Source organism: Haliotis cracherodii, unplaced genomic scaffold, assembly GCF_022045235.1.
Source record: "Haliotis cracherodii isolate W230 unplaced genomic scaffold, xgHalCrac1.p SCAF_2, whole genome shotgun sequence".
In the NCBI taxonomy this organism is placed as follows: Eukaryota; Metazoa; Mollusca; class Gastropoda; order Lepetellida; family Haliotidae; genus Haliotis; species Haliotis cracherodii.
In genome coordinates, this window is record NW_027266275.1 from 2,494,184 (window position 1) to 2,512,340 (window position 18,157).

General features: G+C 41.2%; 1 protein-coding gene across 1 annotated transcript; it reads right to left on the reverse strand.

The window, feature by feature from the left end:
• On the reverse strand, positions 1 to 12,189 carry LOC139469421 (peptidyl-prolyl cis-trans isomerase-like). The gene is made up of 4 exons (XM_071251585.1): positions 12,027 to 12,189; positions 5,109 to 5,325; positions 3,315 to 3,390; positions 1 to 1,033 (listed from the first exon to the last, which is right to left on the reverse strand). The coding sequence occupies exons 1-4, from the start codon at positions 12,093 to 12,095 to the stop codon at positions 898 to 900; spliced, it is 498 nt and encodes a 165-aa protein (XP_071107686.1). The 5' UTR covers positions 12,096 to 12,189; the 3' UTR covers positions 1 to 897.
• Between the last annotated feature and the right edge of the window lie 5,968 nt (positions 12,190 to 18,157).

Sequence of the window (18,157 nt, forward strand, 5' to 3'; positions counted from 1 at the left end):
AGATTTATCATAGGAAATATATGTCCCTTATCTGATCAGATCAACTCTTTGTGATGTCAAATGACAAGCAACGTCTGACATAAAATACTGATTTTCGAAAGTGGTTGTTTGTTTAATTCTAATTCCGCATTCCCCACTGAGTTTCCCGACACATATTCTATCATGACCTGCTATTGAATGGTGGCACTGTTTGAGCCCTATTTGTTAATATGCAAGAAACAAGAGATTGAGATACAGAGTAACTATATACTAATTCCTTAAGCACATCACATAACATATCAAACCTCCAACTTGACAGAGAGGGGCGTATAATTTTAAGTATTTGCCAAGCGTATCATCAAATTGTCCTGAGAGAGTATAACAACACGGGCATAACAATGACCTATGTCATGATATACTACACATCTCTTGACAGGGATACCTCCAGCATTCAATGATGGATCCAACTGATTACGTATACAAGCAGCTGTAACCATGGTTACAAATCTATCTCTATCAAAAGTTGAGTGAAGGATTTCTGCACAGAAGCCAATATTCGGTGCCAAATCTGCAGAAAAAATCCATACTGGAATAATAAAAATGAGCATTTCTGATTAAATGCAATGTTTTTATACTTACCTGATGCTACTCAGTGTCTATAGCTGTAGCGTCAGGTAAAGAAGAACGTCCAAAATATTTCATTTTATTGAATTCCTTGGAATGATAAAATATCTCTCAATTTAAGAAAATAAATCTTAAAAATCCCAATTTCTCGCAACTTGCCTGGCAATGGAACTGAGTTTTGAATCCTAGATTGAGTAGCATAAAAGTCCAAAACATGTTACTCCATGGAGGTCCGTCTCTCTGGTCAGCTGTTGTGATGTGCTGGAGGAAGCATTGTGGACCACCTGTCTCACCTCACAGCTGACCACAACTGGCTATGATGACTTTCTTCTCTGTCTTCCCAGTTTGACTTCCAAGACTCTCCAACTTTTTGACGACACTTTCGTACCCTTCCACCACCTCCCCAAACACCACATGCTTGCCATCCAGCCTGAAACATAAATAGGTCTGACTTTCACTTGACACGATGCTCCCTCAGTGGGAATGAAGGCATAAAAAAACTATTGTTATTTCAGCTCACATGACATCGGCCATCTTTTACTCAGGCCTGTCAATTTCAACCAAAGTCATTCTGACTTCTCTTTACCAAGATTTTGCAGGTAACATTTCCATGGTAAAACAAAACATTCGTGAAAGTACCTTTGTAAGGTCAGTCATGAGATAATAATGTTTTTGGACAGGACTCATGTCTTCCCTATATTTACAAGCTGTGTGGGTAAAGGACACAGATTTCTAACCCAGCTGCTGTATCACACCACTTTTAGGAAACTTGTTAAAACTCTGGAAATGGTTTTGTATTTTTTGTTTGTTTGTTGTTTGTTTGTTGTTTAACGCCGCACTCAGCAGTATTCCGGCTATATGACAGCTCTCTGTAAATAATCGAGTCTTGACAAGACTATCCAGTGACTGATATCAAGAGCATCGATCCATGCAATTGGGACAGGATGACATGCATCAACCAAGTCATACAATCCTGTTAGTCACCTCTTACGACAAGCACGGGCTGCTGAAGACCTATACCTATCCGGGTCTTCACGGGCTGGTTTTGTATGTTACTTATTACTTACACACCACTTGCAGAAGTGAAGTCAAAATAGTAGTGACTTACTGTCACCTGAATTGGGTCTTACTTCTGGTGAATACAGAGACAAAAGTGAAAAGACCACCTGATCACGGCCTCTTAAAAACGTTGATTGGTTGGTTTGTTATTTAACGCAGCTCTCAGCAATATTCCAGCTAAATGACAGCGGTTTGTAAATAATCGAGTCTGGACCAGAAAATCTAGGGATTGATATCATAAGCATTGATCCACGCAATATGGATCAATGGCATGCATCAACCAAGTCAGCGACTGACCACCCATTCCCGTTAATCGCTTTTTACGACAAGCATAGTCACCTTTTACGGCAACCCATGCCTGCAGTAAAAGGCGACCATGCTTGTTATGAGGCAACTAACTGGATCGGGTGGTCAGACTCGCTGTCTTGGTTGATGCATGTCATTGATCCCAATTGTGTGGATCGATGCTCATGATGTCAATCACTGGATTATCTGGTCCAGACTTGATTATTTACACGTCATATAGCTGGAATATTGCTTAGTGCTGCGTTAAACAACAAACAGAGGTCGTAGAGATTCTTGTCAACTCACTGCTGAATATACCTCTGGGTGAGTGAGTGTGTCTGATTTGACGCCGCTTTTAGCAATCTCCTAGCAACATCACGGCGGGGAACACCAGAAATGGGCTAAACACATTGTACCCATGTCGGGAATCGACCCGGGTCTTCAGCGTGACGATGACCCCTGGCAGACTACCTTTCATTACAATCATCATCAATTTGCATTAGCCTGCATAATTCTTCAGGTTGGATAGATTCAGGAGTCGCAAGTCATCTCTGTCCTTACAGAAATCTATCGGTAATCTCCAAGTCGTAAACAATTTTTGTGACATGTTTACGTTACGTCTTGTTTTGGAAAAAATTGGCTATTTCAGAAATACAATGCATACCTCTTCGACAAGTTAGCATAGATGACAGGTCAACAACTGGTCACCACAATGATGGACAGCATGTGTACAAAATAGTTGGTCATTAAAACTCTAAACAATACAACAATCAAAACATGCAACATTATGATTCTCCATATCTGGAAGAACATGAAACCTTAAAAATATATATTAAAACTGTTTGTGTCACACCAGTGGTAAACGCGTGTAATTATAAGCATAAAACACAGCAATCATCTTCCCGAGGCATACAAAGTTCAGTTCCCACCCTGGCCGAACTAGGCTGGAATTTCAGGGCTATATTTTGGCTGAACTAACGAGTCTCTGCATTGGCCAATCACAATCGCCTAACGAAATCAACATCCGGTTAAAAAACTGCCATGCAGATTTGGTGGATTGAAGGATTTGCAAATCCTGTGTACCGCCACATTGGTGTGAATAGATTTTCCAACTCTTCTGATGTTTTTAATCAAGGAGTTCACGTGATTTTATGCACATCGCAAAGTAAGACCCGCTTTATCACAATGTAGGTTTTGATTATCATGATTATTGATCAGATCGTCTTGACTGGGCGATGCCATTTTGTTTGAAGCAAATGCAAGCGATATGAGAGGTGGAAGCTTAACAGTCGCTTTCAAAAAACATGAATGAGAAATAAGATATTTTCTTTGACAGAACACCAGTGCAGTGCCTGAAAGTTACTTACCATGAAGTTGTGGCCACTGTAATGAAGAACTGAGAGCCATTGGTGTTGGGTCCAGCATTAGCCATCGACAGTAGACCTGCAACAGTCAATCAAAACATTAGCCATCGACAGTAGTCCTGGAACAGTCAATCATAACATTAGCCATCGACAGCACACCTGAAACAGTCAATCGAGACATTAGCCATCGACGGCAGACCTGCAACAGTCAATAATAACATTAGCCATTGACAGCACACCAGCAACAGTCAATCATAACATTAGCCATCAACAGGTGACCAGCAACAGTCAATTGCAACATTAGCCCCTTGACAGCACACCTGCAACAGTCAATCAAAACATTAACCATTGACAGTAGCCCTGGAACAGTCAATCATGTCATTGGCCATCGACAGCAGACCTGCAACAGTCAATCGAGACATTAGCCCCTTGACAGCACACCTGCAACAGTAAATCAAAACATAAGCCATCAACAGTAGACCTGGAACAGTCAATCATAATATTAGCCATTGACAGCACACCTGCAACAGTCAATCATAACATTTGCCATCGACAGCAGACCAGCAACAGTCAATCATAACATTAGCCATCGACAGCAAACTGCAACAGTCAATCATAACATTAGCCACCGACAGCACACCTGCAACAGTCAATCATAACATTTGCCATCGTCAGTAGACCAGCAACAGTCAATCATAACATTAGCCATCGACAGCAAACTGCAACAGTCAATCATAACATTAGCCATCGACAGCAGACCTGCAACAGTCAATCGAGACATTAGACCCTTGACAGCACACCTGCAACAGTCAATCATAACATTAGCCATTGACAGCAGACCTGGAAAGTCAATCATAACATTAGTCATCGACAGCAGACCTGCAACAGTCAATCGAGACATTAGCCCCTTGACAGCACACCTGCAACAGTCAATCAAAACATTATCCATTGACAGTAGACCTGGAACAGTCAATCATAACATTAGCCATCGACAGCACACCTGCAACAGTCAATCATAACATTAACCATCAACAGTAGACCTGCAACAGTCAATCATAACATTAGCCATTGACAGCAGACCTGCAACAGTCAATCATAACATTAGTCAGCAACAGCAGACCTGCAACAGTCAATAACAACATTAGCCATCGACAGCACACCTGCAACAGTCAATCATAACATTAGCCATCGATAGTAGACCTGCAACAGTCGATTATAACATTAGCCATCGACAGCAAACTGCAACAGTCAATCATAACATTAGCCATCGACAGCACACCTGCAACAGTCAATCATAACATTAGCCATTGACAGCAGACCTGCAACAGTCAATCATAACATTAGCCATTGACAGCAGACCTGCAACAGTCAATAACAACATTAGCCATCGACAGCACACCTGCAACAGTCAATCATAACATTAGCCATCGAAAGCACACCTGCAACAGTCAATCATAACATTAGCCATCGACAGTAGACCTGCAACAGTCAATCATAACAATAGCCATCGACAGTAGACCTGGAACAGTCAATCATTACCTTAGCCATTGATAGACCAGCAACAGTCAATCATAACATTAGCCACCGACGGCTGATCCCATTGCAACTCTGTGATAGAATAGGTCCCCAGTAACCAATGTCTCACGACTAAATATATAGGTGGTGACTCATGGACTTGGTTGATTTAGCGTCATTGTACCCAATAGGTACTATCATTCACAGGTGTGTCTTGTCCAGATGGGATTATTTACAGTCATATAGCTACAACAGTGTTGTATTAACCAACAAACTCCTTACCTGGCTTCGTGTGCTTCACTTGAAAGTTCTCATCATTGAACTTGCCACCGTAGATGCTCTTTCCTCCAGTTCCGTTATGTTTTTCATAGTCCCCACCCTGACACATAAACCCGGGGATGATACGATGGAAGCTGCTCCCTTTGTAGCCGAAGCCTTTTTCGCCGGTGCAGAGAGCCCGGAAGTTCTCGGCTGTCTTTGGCACCACGTCACTATACAGCTGGAACACGGAATTGCTTAAACTACACAAAAAATAGAGCCACAAATTCTGTAGCTCACCTGATAAAAAGTTTAAACTAGAATGTGCAAAAATACCAAGGTACAGGAGCTCACCTTTATTCATTAACGAAACTCTTAAATGCTGAGGATGTGCTAAATATATTGTTATTCATAACCAATAACTTCATACCATATTTTTATTAAAAGATTTTGAAGAACAATTTGTGTAAGAGTTTTTAGAATGAATAATGACTACAAAGTCATAGCCCACTCAGACACAGTACACTGACTCCACACAGGTTAGTCCTTATTTTATCCCTTATATACCAAGGCATGGCAACAACAAATACCACCTTTTTATGTCTTTTTTATGACACGTTCAGGGGATTGAGACACCAAACTTCTGCTATCCAGGCAGACGTTTCATCCACTCACTTGAGTGCATTTTGAAGAGAAAGGGGTTAGATGACCACACGAGCTAGCCACAGCAGGTACACTGCATGCGACTACCATAAGCGGCTCTCCAAGGTGAAAGTTGTGGGAAATATATATAACATCATACATAGGCAAATAATCATTTTAATATTACCCGTTTGGGATAAATTTTATGTAATCACTTAACCCAAAAATATTTCAAAACAAACAAAATCATATTCAAAATTGGACATGTATTTGTTCATTATTATGTGATTTTTCTCTCTTTATCTCATCTCAGAATTATACAATAAGAGATGCGAAGAAAGTTCCTTTGGTATGGAATTATCAGGATAATCGTATAAGGTTTGACGAACGGGATACAAGGCACGGTACCTACTTTTTACAATTCTTGGAGAAATAGAGTAAACAGTTTAATATCTTGTGATAAAAATCATTTTAAAATGGTTGGACCCACTAATTATATAATACAAAACGAACGGAATAATTCCTAAATCATTTGTGGCTAACACACACCTGACGAATACTTAGACATCACCTATCTATCAATCAAAAGGCAAGAAAACAAACAATTCCAAGACGAAGACAATTCTTCTAAAAATGTGTTCATATATTTTAACAAAAAATATTATCCATTCTTTAAAAAGTAATATATTCAGTTTAAGTTATTCATTTACCTGTTCATATGAAATTACAAAATTAGTAAAATCTTAATATTTTTTCCGTTTTTTACTTATCCTGCATTAATCTTTAATGCATTCACTGCTTCCCTTGCGACAAAAAAACTGGGACAGCGTACCGGCGATGGACCTGGATGAAGATTAATAAACTGTTCCTCTTTTATACCATGCTGACGCCGTTCCTGACCTAGGTCACCATTTCACATCACCGCCTGTCACCCGAGCTTAAAACCCCCATACTTTTGAGGTTTCTGAAGCCAAAGTGGGGAGGCAAGTCTTCGACGGGTGGGCCTTAAACGTAGTTATGCAGGATAAGTATACAAATGTAAAAAATACTTAGATTTAACTAAATGTTTTACTTATCCCGCATTACTCCTTTATGCATCTGTATCGGACGGTTTGGGGGTGGTTAAACCTTCAGAATACAGAAACCTCAATAATTCACACTCTGAAAGTACGACATTGATTGCTTGGTAAACCATGAAGCAGAAAAGTTCAGACAAACGCTGTTACGGTAGGGTTCTATCAATGTGAAAACATTGGACATAGGAATTAAAGAGTAGTTCCCTATACATCTTTAGTAGTAAAGACAAATCTTTACTTACTAGAAAAATAGAGCCCTGTGGACAATTGCTTGTCTCATATTCTTCCACTGGCAAAATCTGATCGACTGTACCGGAAAGGGAAAGGCTCTGTATAGCTCGAGTTCATTATTTGCACGGGGTTGGTAACTTGCCAACAGCCCAAAACTCTGTACACCTTCAACGTCCTCAAGAGTCACATCGCGAAGATAATGACTGGCGAAAACTGTATTGGACCTCCAAAAACATCCTTCCATGATTGTTTTAATAGTACAATTGCTGTGTAAGGCCATGGTAGAGGCTAGTGTCCTAATCTCATGAGGATTGTTCACTCTTGGCGGATCCAAATTGGCGATCAAATAGGCCTGAAAGGATGACTGCGCGTAACCATAGAGATATGGTGTTGCGACTGACTTCGGTCGTGAAAGTATAAATAATTGCTTCCTGGAGCCATGCCTAGTCTTGGAACGGAGGATGAAAATACGCAGTGCCTGTACCGGACATAATAGAAGTTCACCCTCATCTTCACTACCCACAATCGTTGATATTGGATCTGTGCGTCCCATGCTCAAAATGAACCCAGGTGATGTCGATCGCATGTAGTTCGCTCACTTGTGAGAAATGCCAAAAGAAACAGTTTTCTTGGTGAGGTCATAAAAAGAGGATGCATAGCGGGGCTCGAAGGGGGGCTCCCGCAAACCTGAAAGTACCACATTCAAATCCCCCGCCGGTGGGCGGAACTTGGTCTTCTGATCCTCAAGCAAAGTCAGACCAAAGTCACAGCAAGTATCTTTGTCTCATTGATCTTTTGTATTACCCTGGGAACTAAGACTGGTGGCGGAAAGGCATACGCATTGAGTCCTTCCCAAGGAATGCTGAACGCATACTAACCTCTGTGTGTGTTGATGACACAGGAGACAGTTGTCTATGTACGACTCGAACCAAATATTCCTCAGGTGTAGAAATAGTTATGGGCTTCATTTCTGGTGTAAATAGCCACAGGGCCACTGAAATGCCAAATGAGAGTACTGCCCACTGGTAGTGAACCCCATTGAACTGGAACCTGAGGATGGGATGGATCGATTTGTGCAGATATGCATCCTGCAGATCGGGACTAATCAAGGAATCGAACACTTTTATGCTGGTTCTGAGTAGTCTGAATGTGATGAGGCGGAAATAGGGTGGAAGCTTCAGGTAACATTCGTTGAAAACAGAGAGATTGTATGAGCCCTTCTTGGGTACCAGGAAGATGTGAGAACAAAACCCTGGTGTTAACGCTGGGGTGTGTAATGTTTGCGCCTCCTATCACCTACCTTACTGTAGTATTTACCATGTCGGGATTGATAAGAAACTTGAGGTTTCCCTCTGCCACGCCCTCTACCACGTAAGGAATCTTGCACTTGTCCTTCCTTGAGAGACTCTCGTCTAGGCCTGTAATTGCCTGACCTGCCTGATCACTGGGATAAAATCTGAGAAACGCGCTCCAAAGCCTTGAGTGCCGTTTCATCCCTAGCGTAACTGGAAACTTTGACATGCCTGTCCATGATTTGTTCATTGAACAGAGACGTAGAAGATCAAGGTTGACTTAACAAACTGCGCTTAAACTCTGAGTCCCAAGTAGATAGGGGTAAATAACCAAGTCTCCATGTGACAGTTATTTCCGCCAGCGCAGCTTTAAGAATATTTCTCATATTGTCAATCTGACCCTGCTGAAAATCAACTATAGTTTGGAGGTGATCTAGTCGGTTATCCTCTGACAGATCCTGCTCTACCGCCCGTGTTGATGATGCTAATGCTGATAAAGGTTTTAATACCCTTCGAATTTCCGGTTCAATAAACGCAACTCTGGTATCCAGAACCTTAAGAGTAGTAGGCCTTGACGAGCCTCTGTATATCCTCGTCAAAACTATGTGTCTGGTCTGCTGCCTCAAAGCCATGAATAGGAAATTCATCTTTCTTAAACCTGGGAGGCTTGAATGACGGCGCAAGTGTCAGCCTGGAAAAGTCCTAATCCAAATATCTAATCATATCTGACATCATAGGTTCGAATCGATGTACGGACACTACTCAACGAAGAATGCACTGTATTATGACTCACAATGGGAGCATTAGGCACTGGAGTAGGTGGTAAAATCTGTGCCGTAGATGTAACTGACGTAGGTATCTGATACCTAGGCGTAGGCGCAGGCGCAGAATACAATTGTGTCATGGACAGCTGCCACATGGATTGTTAAAATTTTTGCATCCAGTTAGTGCACTGTAATGGCATTGGTACCCGAGCTTGCATCTGCTGCGGTGCATACGTTGGTACAGCGCTACGCTGATCATGCGCTGCTTGTGTAATATTGTACGCTGATAGCCCTGAGGCTGGCATCATTGTAGATGCCCTTGGGTAGTAGGCAGTGGCTGCGTTCGGCACAGGCATATGAGGTGCAATGCTCAATGGTGTAGGACTTTGCATGGCTTGGCTTTGCGCTACCCCCGACAAAGCATCTTGAGACGCTGGCGCACTGTTCACAGATCTAGCAGATGTAGAATTCTCAGATGACTGCAAATTAGGGTCAATTATAATACTCACAACATCCTCTGGAACAGAGGATTTCGGCGGAACGTGCACTTCCGCAAAATATGTTTGTGATTGACCTGCCTGTACCTCATGAAACTCAATGGAGAGAGATTTACACAAAAAACACATTTAGAATTTGGTGCACATATTTGCGTACATGCCAAACAACGTGGATGAGGGTCTTTAATAGATATTTTTCCACGACAATTAGTACAACGCGCAAGCATAAGTTACGCAATATATATACTTTGTTAAAAGGGCCTGGAAAAAGCTGCCGGTAGAAAATTAGTAATCTATCGGCAAAGTTTGTAACGAGTTGAAAGTGTATTCAATGATTTGTATATACGCAACTCAATGAACCGCCAACGCTAGCAGTATTGAAACAAACATAAAATATGTTACACATACATAGCTGAGAACTGTAAACAAATTGACTACCCTGGCAGGCAAACAATTGTAACACAATTCAAAATGGCGGAGAACAGATAGCACGTTGCAGGAAAAAAAGACAAAGTCTTTTTACGCCTAAATAAATCCCATACAACTTCACAACATGTTGAAAGTAATATGAAAGGAATACATCACCTGTCGCAGATGACTTTTAGAATAGTACATGGAAACCGAAGGCCTAAACAAATCTAAAACGAGAACTCTGCTTGTACACGTCCTAGCTGTAGCACGACAGGTAGTGACGTGAAGTGGTGACCTAGGTCACGTGAGGTCACAGGGACGGGGATGATGTGGTATAAAAGAGGTATTCAGGAACAGTTTATTTATCTTCACCCAGGACCATCGCCGGTACAAAGGTAAGCAGTGAATGCATTAAGGAGTATTGCAGGATAAGTAAACAATTTGACTATTACACTCCAAAGAAATATGTACATGTTACACTTCATCTTCTAACACTTGTCTAAAGGAAAGCTATAACGAAAACGACACTATAAACTTATCAATTTTTATATAAACAATGTTCAAAAAACAGATCATCAAAGGTTCATACATTTTGTGGCTTTTATCTACGTATGATATCATATTGAACACTGATAAATATCCATAGAGAAATCAATTGTGTGAACAAATGTAGAGAAGTTATGCAAAATCTACATCATAACTGAAACTGTAAACAGCAGGATACAATGATCGTGTGTACACCTTCACCTTGAAGAAATTTAAACCAAATATGTACAACAATGTTGAGATATGACATCACAACTTTTACAAAATGGCGTGTTCACTGACAACAGTACAGGGGATTTTACAAAGTGATTTTCGTTGATTCAGGGATCATATATATACATGTATAAATTTATGTGACATGTAAGTAATCAGAAACTTTCTGACAATCTGTGTACTGTTATTTGTTTTTATGTTTTTCATCTGAACCAAGAGATATAGTCAGAAATTCTGATAACTACCGTTGTCGTGTGTGGTTTAGCGTCCATCATGACGTCATGCAGGATGGAAACTTTGACGATTTTTGTTCAATTTACCAACTCATTGCACTGTATTTCTTTTTAATTCCCTAATTCATGCTTCCATACTCCTACCATGCATATTCAGAAAATGTTGAGCCAATGAATGCAACAAATAGATGAATGGATAGTTAAAAAAATGTATGTATCACAGATGAGTTTGAAATATATGTGATGTTATTGGCGTCTCATTGCCGGCATACGTGATACATGATTGCGCAAATACTATCCAATATGGGGGAAAATTCACTCTGGCGTTTCTTTGCGTATTTTCCAAAACTTTCTAAATGATTCAAGGGTTTTAAGTGATTAGGTGATTTGATAAAAGACAGATACCCGTGATCACTACAATGCTATTTTTGAATATCATTTCTCCGAATAAATATCCGAAATTTAGATTTAAATAAATGCTGTAAATTACGCTGTGAATGGTGATTTAGTAATGTGTAAAATATGGCGACATTTATGATGTACCTAATTGTCAGAGGCAATTTTCAGTAATCTGGCTTTGCCCAAAATGACAGTGGATGATATCATTGAACAGGGAATTTCCCACAGAATTTGTGTGCGTGATGTATGTTGAATTCTATTCAACATCAATGTGAGGGTTGAAAAGGAGTGACTTAAATGTCCCTCTGGCATCCTGGGGGTTAAAGATAGGCCCAAATACAACAAATCTATTTTTAACTGAAAAAATCCCTCATGAAACCGGATGAAGCCCCTTGAAGATCACTTTAACTAGATCGATGTGAAGGTGAGCTAATGACCAAAATGGGTGTGGCTACTAAACCAAATGTGTTGGATGGGGGGATCGCTGCCGAAACCCCCCTAAGCGCTTCAACTCCCATGTCACTGAAGCGTAACAAGTTCGGAAGCACATGTTACCTGAGCATGGTCGACAATCACTTCCTTGTTCAGGGGTAGTGGTATTATCACATCGAACCACTTTTGACTTCTTCATAACTTACCTCAAAGACGATCCTTCCTGCACTTTGACCGTCAACGGTCATATCAAAGAAAACTCGTGGCCTGGCCATGTTTGTCGCCCACAGGTGTTTTCAACGGGGATAGACGAGAGACGCTATAACGTGGCTCCACAGTAACGGCGAGAATGTGCTGGAGTGGTGTACTTCTTTGTCTCGTGGCTGTATCTGGAGTCGCTCCAATGATATCCTACTAAATCTAAATTTTGTTCCGATCTCAATGGAAGCAGCTAGATGAAAGAAGGGTGGATTTTAATAAGCGGACCGGTGTGCGTGCGTGCGTGCGTGCGTGCGTGCGTCAGTATGTGCACGGTTTTTTTTATAACATGTGTGGTTGGGTGCGGTGTGCTGTGGGCTGTGCTCTAGAAGTGAACCAAAACAAACTTTTAAAGACAAGACGCTGGGCTGTAACAACGTATACAGTCGTGCCTCGTTTATACGGACACTTGCGTCATTTCACAATTCGTCCGTATAAACGAATTTCCGTATAACTGAAACCAGCTTCTTACTGGAAGAGTTACTTCCCTTCAATTATGCAACTCATGACAAAATTCCTTATACATATTGTTTTTATTAATTTCGGCGAAATCGTGTGTGAAGCGATCGGAAGATCGCACAACTCACCGTTATTAACAGCAACCACGGTCAGAATACCGCTATTGACGCCTTGAAACGAACTTTAGTTGACAGAGAATGGATACATATATCATAAATGACATACTTTGACTCGTTAAAAGTCATATTTGTTTTTGTTTGACGATTCTATGTCAACATGAAATTCTCGCGATCACGCGATCACGTGCGCGTGAGCCTTGACGGTGACTGGTCAGACTGGTTCCATGTAAAAAATAATACCCGAGAATAGCGATCAGCTGCTTCGCTTAGGGTTATTATTATTTTAAATATGTTTAGTAAAGGCTGCATATAATTAAGAAAATAATGGAATATATTATTCCTGATAAAAAAAAATAGTTTCAGATACAATTGTTGTCGATCCTTGCATTAAAAATCCTATAAAGTTATATCATTGGGTGTGTCTTTACCGAATCACCGGTCGATTCCAAGAAAACGTGTGTACAGCTGATTGCTGTTTCCGGCTTAGTTTACGAGAAAATACACAAGGTAATCTTAATCCCTAGATATAAAACAATGCCTCGTAATGTTCTCGTAATACGTAATGAAGTTCAACGTAACTCAGTGTCACTGGTTAATTGACTTCTCACGAATCAAAGATATTACCACCAGCGGAAGTGTACTGTCCGGATAAGTGAGACAATTTGGAGTGCATTTCAGTGTTTTGTGTATGAAAATGACCGTCCGGTTCCGGAAACTGAATTTCCGGATATACGGGTAAATTTATATAGTAATTATTTCGTTTTGAATGAAAATCGTCCGGGAACCGAGGTTTCCGGATATCTGAAGTCCGTATAAGCGGGGCACGACTGTAATTGCATAATATAGTCAACTTATGTAACACGCTTAATTGCCGCTATTTGTTCATATTCCACAAGAGTGCCATCTCAGTGGGGAGTTACCATGTTTTCCTGGGATATGAAAATAACCCGAAACCCACCTGATGAAGTCAGTTATCCTTTAAACATGCAAAACGATTCTTATCAACTATATGGGCAATTTTACAGGTTCGAACCAAATGGTGTTTCCTCACCCGAATTTAACGTTCAATAGTTTCATTCAAAACTATTTATTCACGTGATATCGAACTACCAACGGTGTATATAAAACATTTCCACATACCACACGAGTGTGTCAGGTGGTAACTCTGTGTTTTAGCTGACTTCACGCTCATTTCAAGTCAAGAAAGGTATTTCCGAGATACTTCTTCAAAGCAAACCAATGGCTCCATTTATCTGAATTGTCTCGATGTTTTACATGCATACGTTGACAAACAAACTGCCTCCGTGGTCTAGCGGTAGAGCGTCCGTCGGGAGAGCGGAAGGTCGGAAGATCGATCCCCGGCCCCGTGATACGAAAAGACGTTAAAAATGGAACTTGTTACCCTGCCTGGTGCTCGGCATTAAGGGGTTAAAACAAGGACTGGTCGGCGCTGAGTCAGTATACTGTGTCTGAGTGGGGTATTCATGTTAAACTGCAGCATGGTATCTCAGTGGACTAGCACTATATATAATCGGCATCAGTCCGGAGTAGTACAAGATGACACAGACACACACACACACACACACACACACACACACACACACACACACACGTGCATGCACGTCGCTATATAAATGCAACGTCTTGAACGCGACGTTAAACCCCATTTCACCTCACCTTTGACAAACCAGGGCCGTTTTAGCCTCAACCCGATTATTTAGCAGCCCTATCCACACGATTCTGATACTATGTATATCGATGAGTAGTCAGGATGTGTCCCCTTTTAGCAATTTCACGCGTAAGAAGAAGTTGTATATATGGTTTCTATCGCCATGGACTCTACTTCACGCATCTAGCCACAGGGTCGAGGATTTCGCCATGGACTCTACTTAATCCATCTAGCCACAGGGTCGAGGATTTCGCCATGGACTCTACTTCACGTATCTAGCCAAAGGGTCGAGGATTTCGCCATGGACTCTGCTTCACGTATCTAGCAACAGGGTCGAGGATTTCGCCATGGACTCTACTTCATCCATCTAACCACAGGGTCGAGGATATCCATTGATACAGTGAATGAGACCTAGGCTAGGGCCCTGCCTCTGTGACATGGCTGACATAGACTAGTCCTTAAAGCCTGTCAACTCACACTCTCATTATTCTATTTCTTAAGTAAAAAAGAAAAAGAAAGACTTATTTATAACTATGTCCTACCATCTGATTTTTGCTGTGTTTTTCTTACACTAAAATAGTGATTTGATGTTGACAAACATTTCCTCTCCTCCCTGAAACGTGGTTCAGACGTATTCGCGAGAACTGAATAACAGTAAATGAAGTACACCAGATACACCGTCATGACCTGTGAACTCTAACCACATAGACGCCGACACTCTACATCATAAGACGCCAAATACGGCCAAGTTATCCAGTGTTTTCCTTTTGAAAAAAGATCAATTTAGACAACATGATACTTCCCACAGCCTCAGTCAGTCTATTGAGTTGGTCTCGGACCAGGGAGAACAAACACCATGTCGTTGTGGTGTCTGGTCACATGACAGTAGATCACTGCTTTGAATGCATTTAGAGCGTAACACGCCATGCTTTTAAATAAAAGGCATAAGGTAACATTAACTAAGCTAGGTCTTTATGTGAGGTGCATAGTGGTGTTAGTGTTTGTGTGTAGTACAAAAATGTTGCGTATATTGATTATATATAGATCTATCTTAAGTGCTAATTGATTAACCTGGTAGCAGCAAGGCTTCATATTTTCAATGTTAATTTTTGTTGTTGTTGTTGTTGTTTAACGCCGCACTCAGCAATATTCCAGCTAAATGACGGCGGTCTGGACCAGACAAACCAGTGATTGTAATCATGAGCATCGATCCACGCAATTGCGATACAATGACTTGCATCAACCAAGTCCGCAAGCCTGACCACCCGATCCCGTTAAAAAGTCGCCTCTTGCGACAAACAATTAATGTCGCCATTTTGGGCAAGCATGGGTTGCTGAAGACCTATTCTCCCCCGGATCTTCACGAGTCATATTTTCAATGAGAATTCAGTACTAATATTGAAAACACATTCAAAGTGGCATTTGTGAAAAGGTTGTTAAACAGTAAGTTTCTAATTTTATTTGAACTGGCGAATGTCACACTGGAAGAAAATGCATGCCAGTTTGTATCAATCAAACAAATGACGTTTTACACTTTCGACTTGGATCGAAACGTTCCATGTAATCACTAACGGGATCGGACCGCCTCCGTGGTCTAGTGGTAGAGTGTCCGCCCGGAGAGCGGAAGGTCATGGGTTCAATCCCCGGCCGCGTCATACCAAAATTTACGTTAAAAGATGGTAGGCTACTTGTTGTTACCCTGTCTGGCGCTCGGCATTAAGGGGCTAAAACAAAGACTGGTCGGCGCTGAGTCAGTATACTGTGTCTGAGTGGGGTATTCATGTTAAACTGCGGCATGATATCTCAGCGGACTAGCACTATAAATTGGCATCAGTCCGGACTAGTACAAGCAGCCACACAAACACACACACGTACATACACGCACGTCCATTTCACCTCACCTCACTAACGGGATCGGGGGATCAGGCTCGCTGATTTGGTTGATGCATTCGGTTGATGCATGTCATTCCCGGATCGATGTTGTGATTTCTCCTTGTGCCAGAACCGTGAACCGTTAAGCATGACACAATCTCAGACAAAACTTAGCAGTGTCTCTTTTTCAAATCGCTTTAAAATTTGCATTTCCACCACGCCATCAGACAGGAAAGTGAACATTTTACATCTCTGCGTAACTTTATAGTCTGAGGTTGACACAGTGCCGCGGGAGCGCAATTCTCGCCCAAAGCTCACTTTTCAGATGTTATGAACATGACACTGTGCACCTCGTCATGCATCATATACACAGCGGAACAAGCCGATTAAACTCGGAATGTTTTACAAATAGCCGCGCCATCTGGCGTTCTTTATTGTCAATGTCCTTACGTGCGCACTGACGTTCTTTAGTACACATTACAGCTGGGACGAGTCCAAATTTACTACCCGGCTACCCGACCCCTATTACCCGACCCTACCCGGGTACCCACTGCAAGTCTCAAGAGTAGGGAACAAAATGTCTGATTGGTAATTGTTTTACCGCACCTGGCTAAAGCTATTTAGATACATGTATCAAACAATCAGATCATGCGTTCACTGAAGTTGACGAAAGCTTTATCTTTACTCAAACATTTACAAGTCAAAAGGAATGTATGCATCGTCTGAAAGAAATGCGAACATTAGCGACTTAAATTGTAGTGTGACCCCTGGGTTATATAGTGAGCTTTTGTCATAAAACAATATATCATGTGACTAACCACGGGTCCGGGTAGCCCTGTGGGTTCCCGGGTCCTAATCAGGACCGTACCCACCCGACCCGAATACCCGAGTTACCCGTCCCAGCCCAAGTACACATTGTTCTTTCTTTTCATATGAAGTCGTAACATTTCACTATTTTCCCTACTTTTAACCTTTATTTCAACTTCGTATTTTTTTAACCGGCGTCTGTTTGTTTTGTGTTTTGAGCTTTATTTTAACATTTAATACTTTTTATCATCCAAAACTGGGTTCCAGAGGAGTGACCCGTAATGATCCGGGGTAGAATGGGTCTTCAGCAACCCATTCTTGTCATAAAAGGCGACTATGCTTGTCGTTAGAGGCGACTAACGGGATCGGGTCGTCAGGCTCGCTGACATAGTTTATGCATGTAATCAATCCCAATTGAGTGGGTCGTTGCTCATGATGTCAATAACTGGATTGTCTGGTCCAGACTAGATTATTTACAGATCGCAGTCACATAGCTGGAATATTGCTGAGTGCGGCGTAAAACAACAAACAAACAAACGAGATCAAGCGATATCTACATTGTAGATATTGCTGCAAATGAAATTGCATCACAATGCATTGCAGACCATTGTGACGTCATTGGTTACCATTACGTTACAATCAAATGACATCACTAACAGCTCTTATACTGAAGCTGTCAGGGGTACTTTTTACACTTAGACGCTGCTTATTACTGTCTTCAAACTGAAAAAGTTGGAAGAATGACGTTGGATGATAAATAAAATCTCACCCTTGTGTCTTTCGATATAAAAAATATCAACACTCGTAGAGATATCAAAAGGTGGGATTCTCTATGCGTAACATTTGACTATCATTGCGTACTTTTGTCCTTTATTTCAGCTAAGTATTTTTTGACCGAAGCGCCGCCCATACCTTTAAAAAAAATGGGCGAAACCGCATTATCGGTGGATCGAGAAGGGAGCTAACTCCGTTTGCCTAAAGTTCGAGGTGGGCCCACATTCGAAACTAAACGCAGTTGTTGTTGAGAATATGTACAACGTAAACAAACTCGCATAACTAACTGCTATTTTGTCTATTTAAAATAAATATTATCATTTATAATTAGATTAGAATGTACAAATGTAAAGACACTACAGCAGAACTCACTTCTACG